Source organism: Oxyura jamaicensis, chromosome 4 (genome assembly GCF_011077185.1).
Source record: "Oxyura jamaicensis isolate SHBP4307 breed ruddy duck chromosome 4, BPBGC_Ojam_1.0, whole genome shotgun sequence".
Classification (NCBI taxonomy): domain Eukaryota; kingdom Metazoa; phylum Chordata; class Aves; order Anseriformes; family Anatidae; genus Oxyura; species Oxyura jamaicensis.
Window position 1 is genome coordinate 90,460,961 of NC_048896.1, and position 12,020 is coordinate 90,472,980.

General features: G+C 43.6%; 1 protein-coding gene across 3 annotated transcripts in view; it reads right to left on the bottom strand.

Moving 5' to 3' along the window:
- The window catches only part of LOC118165539 (charged multivesicular body protein 3), a 29,668-nt gene that overhangs the window by 10,367 nt on the left and 7,281 nt on the right, over positions 1 to 12,020 (bottom strand). For 2 of the 3 annotated variants that reach the window (XM_035323611.1, XM_035323612.1), the window contains 2 exons: positions 5,606 to 5,721; positions 1,607 to 3,740 (listed from right to left, as the gene is read on the bottom strand). The exons of the other annotated variant lie outside the window; for it this stretch is intronic. In XM_035323611.1, the coding sequence (XP_035179502.1) occupies positions 2,162 to 3,740; positions 5,606 to 5,721 (1,695 nt within the window). In that variant the 3' untranslated portion in view covers positions 1,607 to 2,161. Of the gene's footprint in view, positions 1 to 1,606; positions 3,741 to 5,605; positions 5,722 to 12,020 lie in introns of those variants that run through there. 3 annotated transcript variants of the gene reach the window in all.

A 12,020-nucleotide genomic window follows, 5' to 3' on the forward strand; every position in this document is an offset into this window, starting at 1 on the left:
TCGTAATTATCCGCGCATACGGATGTGCCCTCTGCGGCTTTTCTGCTAATTAAACAGCAGTTTGTGTCATTTATCAGAAGAACTAGATCAGGAGAGCAACGGAGGGCGTGAAAAGAGTCTTCAGCTGAGGCAGGCGTGCACGGCCGTTTGCAAATAAAGGCGGCCCCGTGCACCCACGTGGAGCTGTCGGATTTCCAGCGGCACGCAGTGCCCGAGGACACGGCCTCGCTTGAACTCACCCCTCGTGGCGTTTGCAAAATGCTGAGGTACCAGGGAAAATCAGTGCGAAGGTGGACTCTCACCTGTATACTTTGGTACGTCAGCTACTGCATTTATTATTTTCACTGAAGTTTTCCTCTTCTTGAGGCGGCAGAGCTGAAGCTTTCCTCTTTTTGAGGTGCAGCTTTCAAGACAAGCAATGTGGATTTCAGCCCCGTTTTTTTTTTATGAGGCATATGACTGAGCGTCACGCTGCTCATGCACAGGGAGCAGAAGTGCTCTTTGCCCCGTTACGCCTGGTCTCTGCTCTGCCTCAGCAGCCAGGGATAAAGGCCGTGTGCTGACAGGCCTCACACGGAGTAAAAATTTCCGTCTGCACTGCGAGGGAGGTGGCAGGTACTGTGCCCCTGCTACTTCCCAGCTTCAGTATTGCAATAGGAAATGAGGAAAGAAAGAGTACTCACAGTTAAAAACAGCTCCTCCGGCTATTAGGAGTGTCCTCCTGCGATAACACCTGGTGACTGACTGGAGGTGTGAAACATTTGTTGATTAGGAAAAAAATTAGTGTCCGGGTCTCCTGCACAGAGGAAACGATGCCAAAGAGCTCTGTGAGCGCAAACCTCCCCAATGGCTGCAGGGACACAGCAAAGAGAGAGGTTTTAACTGCAAGAGAGACCTGCGTTTATGCTGCCCATTATTGCCTTTATTTCTCTTCTAGTATCACAAGGGCAAGAACCAGAAAGGAAATAAAAATGACTGCTGCTTCTACCACGTTAAACAATTGAAAACAATTTCTAATTTAACATTTTCTTCTTACTTCATCATCACCAATCATCACCAACCCCCCCAAAACAAACAAACAAAATCCTTCAGATTTCAGTCAGACTATTTCTCAAAGATACAACCAAAACTAGAGTTTCTTACTGAAACACAAAGAAACCAGACTGCCTTTTTTTTTTTTTTTTTTTTTTTTTTTTTTCCTGGCATCAAACAACTCACTTTTCTCCAAGAAATCTGAAGTCACTTCCAAAAAACCACTTGGAATCTGGCACATTTTACCTTTACAAGCTGCTTCAGGCACTGCATCCCATCCTGCTGCTTCATGACGGTTCCCTTTGAGGCTGTAGAGGGATGCTCTGAAGTCTTCCTAGATGTCTGCAGATAGGGGTACTGCACAGACAGCTGGATCAGAAGACGATCTCTGCCCGATAAAGCTATTTGTGGTTAATTAGAAAAGCCCCGGTCAAGCAGAGAAGCACCTCAACTCTGAAGGACTTAGGAATGAAGAAGCCTGCAGTGTAGCACCACTGCCTTCTGCCTGGTCAGCGGCAAACACTGGAGGAAGGAATTCCAGCATCACTAGGAGACGAGTTATTAGTCACAAAAGTTGTGTTATATTTTTATTGTCTTCACAGATAAATCAGACCAGCAAGACATCTGTAACCATACACACAAAATATTTATCAAAACAATTAACATTACAAATCTCCTTTTAAAATAATTTATTTCACGGATTTCTTTTTAAATGGTACTGTCTTACAACATACATTATTCAACAAAGATGTGCTGAACAGACTCTAAAATAAGAAACACTTAAATTAAGCAATTGTCTCTGATTCGAATTTCGATTTCACCCACATCCTAACGTGTAAACGTTTGCTGGAATACGCTTTGTTGGAGGCTTGATTTTTGTGCTTACAAAAACAGCATCGAGCTTCCGGATGTTGAAAAGAAAAAAAAGTTACCGTACGGTTAAGTATGCATTCAGTTCGACATACAAGGCAACCAAATGATTCTGTCGTTAACGTTAGCTTCATGTATATTTTAGTTCACTGCACTAACATTTAAACTAAAACTTCAAACCACATAATCTTTTAAGTGACTAACATTTAAAAGGCAAGCAGTAATATCCTGAAAGCTTACAAAGGACGGCAGCGCACAGCTAAGATGGGGTATCGTGTGACAAAGGCTGCGGATGTGTGTATGGCTGCTTTTTTTTGTACGAAGCCCACCTGCAGACGGGGCAGCAGTGCCGCCCCCCGGCCAGCCACATCACGATGCAATTCTGGTGGAAGACGTGGCCGCACGGCAAGCCCATGAGCAGGCAGCCGTTCTCAAAATTCTCTAGACACACAACGCATTCTGTACAGTGCAACATCTCGGGGGGCCACGCCGACCAATCTGGCTCCGTGTCACCTGCGGTGCTGTACGACCCGTACGACCTCGCTTTCCGTTCGTATGGCTCGCTGTGACAATATTTACTGGCACACGAACAGGTCTCGGCACGGCACCGCCGCTTTCCTGCGCTGGGCCTCTGAAATGTGTTTGGCTCATCGTCCTCCGAGACTTCTTTTTCGCTGCTGAAGACCTCTTTGTTTTCACTGTCAGAGTCACTTTCGCTGTCTTGACTGGTTTCCAACACCTCCTCATCAGAATGGACGCCGAGGCATTTAAACCTCCACATCGGCAAGTTTTTTATGTAATCAGTCGGTATCAGAGGGTGCAGCCAGAGATCGGGGAAGGCCAGTCGCTCCAAGAACAAGTCTGGGTCTTCGTCCCAATCCGAGTCAAAGGGGAAGTGTTGGAAAGAAGCAATGGGATGAAACAAGTAGCTGGTGTACCAGTCCCACAGACTTGACAGCCACTCCAGATTGTTTGCATTTACTTCGTCGTTGTTGTTATTGCGCCTTCTTTTTTTCTCAAAGTAATCGATGAGTAAACCATGACCAAGGTACGTGCTGAGGAAGAGGGCTGGGTGTGAGGAGTAGAACATCCAGTCGGCTCTTACCCAAGAAGCCAAAGTAGTTGTGTTAGAGTACCTGAAGAGTTTTAAACTGTACTCGTAAAAGCTGTCTAAGTAAGGTAGTTGCAAAAAACCCAACACGGGGAGCCAGGAAATAATTAGTAGTGAATTATACGTCCCTAAAGTGCTTATAAGAACCACAAAGCGCTTTATAGTAGCGCCCTGTGTAATAAACAGGTCCATCCAAGCCATCAGATTAACCAAAACTAGGCTTAAAACAAACAAATCGTTAACTTCTGGTTGCAGCGAGCGCAAAAAGGAATCCATGGCACGTAGTGATATGAATTCACCAGTGTTATTTCCATACCTGTAGATCCCCTCAGGAGTCCTAAGTATGTAGGATGGTGTCTTGTAGACACCGATTTCTGCCATGTAACTTTTATTGTCCCAGTTTTCCACGTTGACAAAAATAAACTCTACTCTTCCGGTAAACTTTACACTTAGTGCAGAGAAGAAGGCCGGAGGCTGGTCGAGGTTGGCAAACAGGTAGATTTTCACCCGATACTGGTCGCTTTTGTTCCATTCTTCTCTTAAATGTTCGGAGTTGTAGATGGTTTTGATCCGAGAAGCAGCGTGGGCTGTGATCCACTTGAAAATGTGCTCCACTTCAATCTTGCGTCCATTGTATTCTTTGAGCATTACTTTGCCCTTGGAGGTGCTGGTTTGTGGAACCGACATGATGAGGGTGGATTTCAGCCAACCCCTCCTCCTGCAGTATCTACAAAGACAATGGCAAGTTAGGTTATGGTTTTGTACTCCTTACATTTCCTTAATGAGCCCCAAAATTACACACGGTCAGCACCTGGGAGTTTTTACAGGTAACAGTAGGAAATAGAGGCACCCAAATATTCCCTGACAAAGAGCATTCATTCTTCCAACACATTTGCTATCTTACAAGAAGGCTAAAAAGAGACGTATACCTGTAAAACACTGGAGAGGGATGGCGTTAATTTCCATCAGTTATTAGAGTAAATGAGGCCATACATCAGTCATTCCTGCTTCGTAACTGGCTTTGCAAAGCATGCAAGCAGACACTTTTCTCTTCACTACAAAGCTTTAGTGTTAGAAGCTATTTTTCCTAGGCATTCCGGCCAAGAAAACAACCAGTACAATACAAGTCAGCGTCCCACTGCTTTCCCAAACCTGCAGATAACCTTTTCCCAGTGCTTCCTTCCAGCCCACTTTTGCCAAGTGGCAGCAGGGTGAAGTTGGTCTGTTTGCAGTTGCTTTCACGAAGCTGAGATGGGTACATACTTTCTACTGGGGCCGTTCTGGAAGGATGCCAACAGGTTGAGAGGTGTGGTGAGAGAGCTCACCACAAAAACCAGCAGAGGAGGAAGCAGGCACATGCCACCAGATGGTCTGGGCTGAAAGAACACTCTCACTGCCTGGCAGAGCGTGGAGATGGAACGAGCTCATGAGCCATCGGCCTCAGCCACTGGCCATCTGACCCACGTCCTTTCCAGGTCTATCAACACCTCTTCAGACAAGCACAACTCCTCATTTCAGGAATCTGAAGGTAGCATTTTTACGAGGAGCCCCAAGATATTGCCCCACTGGTATCCTGTCTATTACTGCATGTGGTGTCCCCTGGCATTTCAGCTGCAACTTAATGAAAACTGTTCAAGAGGACTGACTCAAGAAAACAAGACACTTCTTAGATTACAAAAAAGTCATACATGTATTTATTTAAAATATTTTATCATAATACCAAGACTAATTAGGAGCTATGCAAAGAGAAACACTGCCAACCGTGTAAAATGTCCAAATACCGACATTTTGATTATACAAGATTATTTTGCTAAACACTGCAAAGTCTACCAATTTTCTCTCATGATTAACATTGTGATTTCTGTAAATGTTTAGGATTAAGATACAGAACACGCATGCATCCCCATGCATGTGACTGGAATTCTAGACAAGGTTTCTTGTCATGTGAAGCAAATGCTTCCAGCAAAATGTTGTAGAAACAACTGCTGGTGGCACAGAATTATTAATAGCTTCTTTGACTCTGCTTCTCTTTCTCATTTCAAATCACACGCAAACATCAGTGAATCTTGCACAGCACACTGCATGTTGTCAAAGGGCGTGTTCAGGTTTATATATAAACATATACGTATTTGTCAGGGAGCAGGGCTTGTCAGCAACCCTGAGAAGCAGGCACCGCTTCCAAGGTTCACATTAATCTGCGTTTCCCCTTTCCAGATGGCAAGATAGCAACTCTACAACTGATACAGCTCTCCTGTATGGGCTATATTCAGCTTTGTGCTAAGAAAGCACGGCTCCTGTCCCCGAATGCCTTTACTACAAGGCTGGATGCTCCTGTTCACTCCCTTCCACTGCTGCACTACGCTCTACCAAGTCTAATCACGCGTCTCCCCATGATGCTTCAGGAAGCTGCAGATCTGCGTTGATGATGTTGATAAATAATGCAATATTCAGAACAGCCTTTAGCAGAGATAAAAACCACGAAGAAAGCCACCCTCTATCACAGCTACTTTTACAACACAGGAAGCCCCGCTGCCAGAATACGGCTAAGCCTTCAGATATTCTGGGGATTTAGGTAATCCTTTAAGAATATACCTGGGGTCACTGGAACAGTTGAAAGTGCCCGTACGTATGCCAAATCTTGATACTTTCTTCACCATTTTCTCCCAGTGGACTTTACCCACCAGTGGACTTCTGTCGTTTGCTATGACCTAGTGACAAAAGAGGTAACAATTTAGTATCACAGTGAGTTTGCTTCCCAAAATAAAGGGTAAATATTACGAAAGTAAAGATCTGGTCACCCTTGCTACTGTTTTCCCCTTCCCTTAGGGCATACAATAGGAACATACAACAGGTAATCATGGTAAGTGTTTCTGGAAAGTGAAGCTGACAGACAGAAATACAGTTTCTGCAGAAAGGCAAAAGTGCATCGTCATTTTAAGTACCTGCTAGGATAATAAAATCAGTGACACTTAACAAAAACTTTGGGGAAACAACAAAGCTATTGTTAACTGGTTCATTGTAAGAGACAAAGGGAAATTGTATTGCAGGTTCCTCTTCTTTGCAGTAAAAAAGACAATTATTTTGTCACCACGCTCCATTAAAGTTACAGCACACCAAAGAAACCTTGTCTCAGAGCAAGTAAAACGTGTTATAATGTCTGCACTTGGTACCAGATTAGACTGCCAACAGCCACTTCTGAGCAGCAGAAACTAACGGTCAAACTCCCAGATAATGCCTAAAAATCTTGACTCCTTACACCTTTGCCAGTGGCTCACTCTGCGAGTTCACGTGACTGTCCCACCAACCCCAAACGCCCCATCTGCAATTGCAGGATGATAATTTGGTGTGATAGATCCCAAGGTCTGATTCCTTATAACCGAATATGTTAAAGAAGTACTTCTGGTTACGTAGACGTAAGCTTCTACGGATGCAAATGACAACGAATAAGCACCATTATCTGACTTACAACCGTACAGAGAAGGGGGGGAGAAAAATCAACTGCCTGCCTTTTGTTGGCAGGTAATTCTGAATGACATGACTGATCATGCGTTATTCCATCAGCAGTCACACTTTCTATTTTGGAAATGCCTCCCATGCTTATGCAAACTGACTGGCAACCACTTGAAATGTGTTTTTAAATGAAGTTTTGAAATTTCCATTTGTTAGGTATTTGTTTACCCCCCATTAAACTTCTCCCAAACATTTTCAGACTTAATAACCAGAAATGTCAGTTTTCCTCGGCAAGGCAGGTTGGCAGCACGACTAACAGTTCTCTGCGTACAGGCTGAGGCACACAGCTGGAAAGCATGTCTGGCTGTTGAGGCTCCAAACATTATCTGATTTGTGGTAAGCAGCATCCACCCAGAAACTAAAAACGTAAGGATTCACTCAGCACAACCCCCTATAGAGAGAAACAAAGCAAAACTGCAGTTGCAGATCACCCTCCCGTTCCTCCTCCCAACGTGTTTAAATAAAATCACAGGTGAACATCTAGATAGGAGTCCTTCAAGCTGTTATCAAAACACACGTCAGTTAGAAAAGCCTTTTTGCTTCCCCAGGGATTAGCTTAATGTAACCTTCAAGCACCAAGATAACCAGCTGGGGAAACCTCCTGCACTACTGAGGCTTCTTTACATCCCCTCCAGCTGAACTGTAACTGGAGCAATTGCCTCAGATATCTTAAATTTCTGACTTTTGTATGCTTCAACGAAGAGACCACATTCCTCAAGACACCTTTGGACACATATCAATGTATCCTCAGAGCTGCTACAGCATGACAAACGGACCTGACACTGAAAGGAGCCATTAAGCTTTATTAGTAAGCATCCAAGTAAAGCCTTGGTAACTCTTATTCTGTGGAACAATTACTCAGATCAGTTGCTCCCCAAACCCTGTGCGAGCTCAGTAAAAGCCTAGCACAGTTACTGGGCTATTCATTTATTTATTTATTTTTAATTCAGATTAATTCCCATCCTCCGAAAAAGCCCGTTCTCTTGGAGAAAGCTGTTTACGTTGCAAGAAAAGGCCAGAACTGGCAGTTTTTATTTAGTAACTAGATAGCAAGAACCTTACTATGGTTTTGCACACTTTGCAAAAAGTCTTGGTCTCATGCTTTATGTCATTACAGCTAAAAAAAAGGCATCTATTGCAGCTGCTCCTGCAGACAACACCCACCTACAGCACTGGGAGCTCACCAGGGAGACAAGGGGAAGCAATCATCTCTGTGGAAGGGGGGAAGTCAGGGACAGCGACTGGAGGTTAAGCAATCACGGTGTAATTCGGCTGAAATTAAAGCTAACTTGCAAACACTTGTAACAGGCTTTATTTAAGAAGTGTGATTTTTGATAAGTTAAGAAATGTAACTTAAAAAAAAAAACTGACTGAGGAAACCGGGAGCTGGAATGCAAAAGAGGCCTGCAAGTTCTTCAAGTGCAAGGTGGCAAAGCTCTCAGGATTTTGTATTTTAAGCAAAGGGGGAAAAGATGTCAAATCCTGCATTTCTTCCTAGCAAAGGCTTCCAAAAATATGTTTGAAATAGTCTGAGAATCTACAAGGAATGGGAAAAAAAAGTAAGACAAGAGGAAGAGCTAGCGAAGAAAGACAAGCAAGAAATAAAAACAAGTCAGAAAAAGGGCAATTCAAGTTAGACTATGAAAAGAAACACTAGAAGCTGCACCAGGAGGCTTTTCAACCGAATAAGAACAGAACAGGGGGAAAAGCAGCAGGACTGAGATGCAGGGAAGGTAGAAGTGTAAGGTAATTTAGGTCTCAGAAATGGAATTCATGCTCTGACTCAATTTTCATGTAACGAGGAGATGGCTGGCTACGGACAGGTCAGCAAGCGTATGGAAAGAGACCATCACCTGAAGATGGAAGCAGAACTTAATGCACTTCAAATCAGTAAGTAGGCTGGCTGTCACCGAGCTGTGACCCAACGAGCACACAAAGCTGCAGATGCACCTGCAAAGATTTTGTATAAAAACACTGGCAGGGTAATTTACGCTCTGACTGCAGAGTGAGTAACTATATTTAAGAGCGAATGAAAAAAAAAAATCCCACTACTTTGATCTCAACAGTACGCAAAACTGTAAGGCAAACCGTAAAGGCACAGAGCGGATTACATTTTCTATCCCCTTCCAGCATGGAGTTACTGAAGTTGTATCATTCCTGCTTAGCTGCGAGTTAAAAATCAATCTTTCCCTAAAGATAAAGAACCGAGTTTCAAGACCAAGGGAACGTAGTAATCTTGGCAGAGGGTCTAGCATTATGCCACGTGGAAAATTTTCTAGAGGACTGGAGATAAATTTTTATAGTGCGTAAAAAAATCGGAAAGCGAATCAGAAATTGGCTAAGGCAAGAAAACATCAAAATGCCAGAGAAGTAGTACCAGGCTTCTTAATGGATTTATCTCGGCGACCAGTTCGGCGTATGTTCCTCTTAATGCCCTTCCTGCAGAAGGCTGAAGTCTCCCAAAGCCATTTGTAGCTGACATAAAACTGGGAAGCACGTCTAGGTACAGAAGAGGATTATAATGCCGTCCAGGAAGAGCTGCACAAATCTCACAGTGCAGAGTGTCAGAAATGAAATTGAATTCAATAATGAACAGGACACTCGGGGAGTTCATCGCTTAGAAACGACGACGAGAGGAAAAGCTCGGGTCTCTTAGTTGATCCAACAGGAGCTGTAAGCCATCAATATTAACTGGCTGTGAAATAAGCAATCCTAGAAGTATTAGGCCTGACAAAAACAAACTGCTTGATTGATCTCAGGTATCGGGAGGAGCGGGGCAGGCATTAGGAGTCACAGAACTAAAGGGGAATGTCAATTTAAGCACAATAAGAACAAATTAGCCATGAAAACTCTCAGACCAAAAGCCAGATAGATTTCCAAGAGGAGTGGAACAGTCGATAGGAGTATTACACACGGGCAACTTATGATTTAAGAGAGAGAGCAAGGTGTTTTATAAACGGCCTGGCAGAGGTGAAGTCACTAATCAAGACGGCCCCTTTCAGCCACATGCTTTATTTCATATCGAAGGAGTCAAGACAAAGCTCACACAGAGCAAAACAACCCAAAACTCGGGTATCTTTTCTGAGATCAACTAGCACTGCTGGGAAACAACTGTGACATTTACGGGAACACGAGCCCTTCAAGCTTCTCTCGTTATTAGCTGCGTTCACGTTCTGCAAAATATCAACTGTCAGAGTGACAAATAATACAGTGGAGATAATCCAATTAATCCATTAATCATCTTAACGGGCTAAGAGAACCCAATAGGATCAGAGTAACCCTGTCATTTAACAGTCCCACACCACGGAATAGATCTGCTGCCTAAGGTACGCCCAACCCAGCCCAGGGGACTGGTTCTGAACTACTCTTCTTCCTCTACGTATGAATGTTATGCTGTTTTAGTGGAAGAACTACCATGGAAGAAGAAACTGGAGAGGAGGTTAGGCTCTCGGTGGGCACCTACCCACAAGCTTCCTCTGAAGCCTCAGACACAAGTCTCTTCGTACTGCATCCGTGAATTTGGGAGGACCATAAAATACACCAAGAAGTCAGAAGCTTCTCAATATTGTGAAATACTGCAGGTAAGATATCCCGCAAGATGTGGGAAGCAAACAGAGAAATAAAGGAGACTTCCAAAACCCCATCTATCCATATATTCCCATTTTCTTCTCTGTTTTCCACCGCGTATCAAAATAACTGGAAGGGAGACTTTCAGACACAACAGGTAAGAAAGGAAAAACTAATCTAAGGACATATAATACTGAAAGAACTAAAATCCTGATGATTTCAACAGGGGTTTCATAGGTAGCTTTTGCAGTGAAGAGCTCTCCTGACTTTGAATTAGACAGAACAGTCCCAAACGATGCCAGTCAAGAACCTAATTAATAAAATCATTTTGATCTGTATATTAAAATAGCCACAGTTACGACATTAAAGAAGCAAACAGGCTTTAAAAATAAATATCCCAGGAAAAGAAGCATCTAAGTGTTTTGTAAAATAGGGCAACGTGCCTCTTGCTTAACCCACAATGAGAGCCTCTCAGGTAGATGCAGGGGTATCGCCCTGACCACTGCGTAACTGTCACCGATGCAGTTACAGTGTGATTTCCCAGGTCCTGCTATGTCTTTTTCTAAGTTATTTTATGAAACGTATTCTTAAAATGCCATTAAAAGATGCAGATATCGAAGAGACTCAAGGACACACTGCTGCTGTTGAAGAATTTGCTCTAACAATACGCCAAGACAGATTCTTGTTCTGGTGCCCCAGCAGGATTTGAGCGCAACACGATAATAGCCTCGGTTGAGCACTTTTCTATTTTTCTGCTCATTTAAATCAGACATTGCTCAATCTCTTTTAGACAGGTACGTCTGGATTTCAAAACAGGTCATTATAATAAGAATTGGTCTCCGTAAGTCTTGAAGCTTACAGCTGAGACTGCTTGGGTATCACAAGGCTCGAGAATTTGAGCCAGGTTGGCAAAATGAAGAGCTAACAACACTTCATGGTATTCCAGCTCTCATTTCTTTAATCAGTTCTAGTTCCTTCTGTTATTGTCTCTTCCTCCTCTGATAGAGAAGTCATACGGAGGACAGAAACACTCGATGTATAAGAATTGCTGCCACATGATAGAAGAGCTGCTACACACCCTGATATCACAGATACTGAATAGGATTAAGCAGCGTTTTTTAAATGGGGAATAATCCTTGCCATGTACCGCACACAAGACTTTGCCCTGGAATGAAAACAACACTCTTAACAAGTTGCTTCCACCTCAACAACTTGCAGCAACCTGAGCACTTCGCAACCCACAGCAAACACAAGGATAATCTCGCATGGAACCTGAGCGCTTCTGACAAGCAGCTTTTTCCAGAGGACGTTCCAAAAATCAGCCCTTAAAACTAGTTGTTACCCAGTCTCATGGTCTCAGAAACCCAAAGTAACCTCAGTAACAGCAAAAACATCCAGATGAATTATTTGCTTTGCACATTCAAACAACCCTTGTGCCTCACTGGTTTGATTAAGTGCCGCGCTATTTGTGTTTGTCACATGGCACCAGAGATGGGAACGCTAAAAAGAAAAGAAATCAAAGCAGAAAGGCAGAACCGTGAGACCGTCACAATGCAACAGAAGCTCGGAGCTAGGTGATGCACATGTGCTTTTTGAAGTTTTATTCGGTGAGGGAAAAATATTCACCTTGGCAGCATCTCTCAGCCATTATGGGATGTGAGTATGTGTCATTAAAGGGAGAGAAAGCTGTATCCAAGTGAAAGCACCAAGGGAAGCTCCAAGTATCCAAGCTGGAACTCAGCCAGGATACCAGGTGTCAGGCACACCTGCTCATCCTAAGAGCACACAAAATTCTGAATGCACGCCGTCAAAACCTGGTTCACACAAATAGTCAAAGCTTGGTTTTCGAGATTGGCCGCAAAGACAGCTCCAAGTGCTCATCGAGACCGGGCACTAGGGAGTTGTAACAGGGCTGAAATCCTCAGGAAGA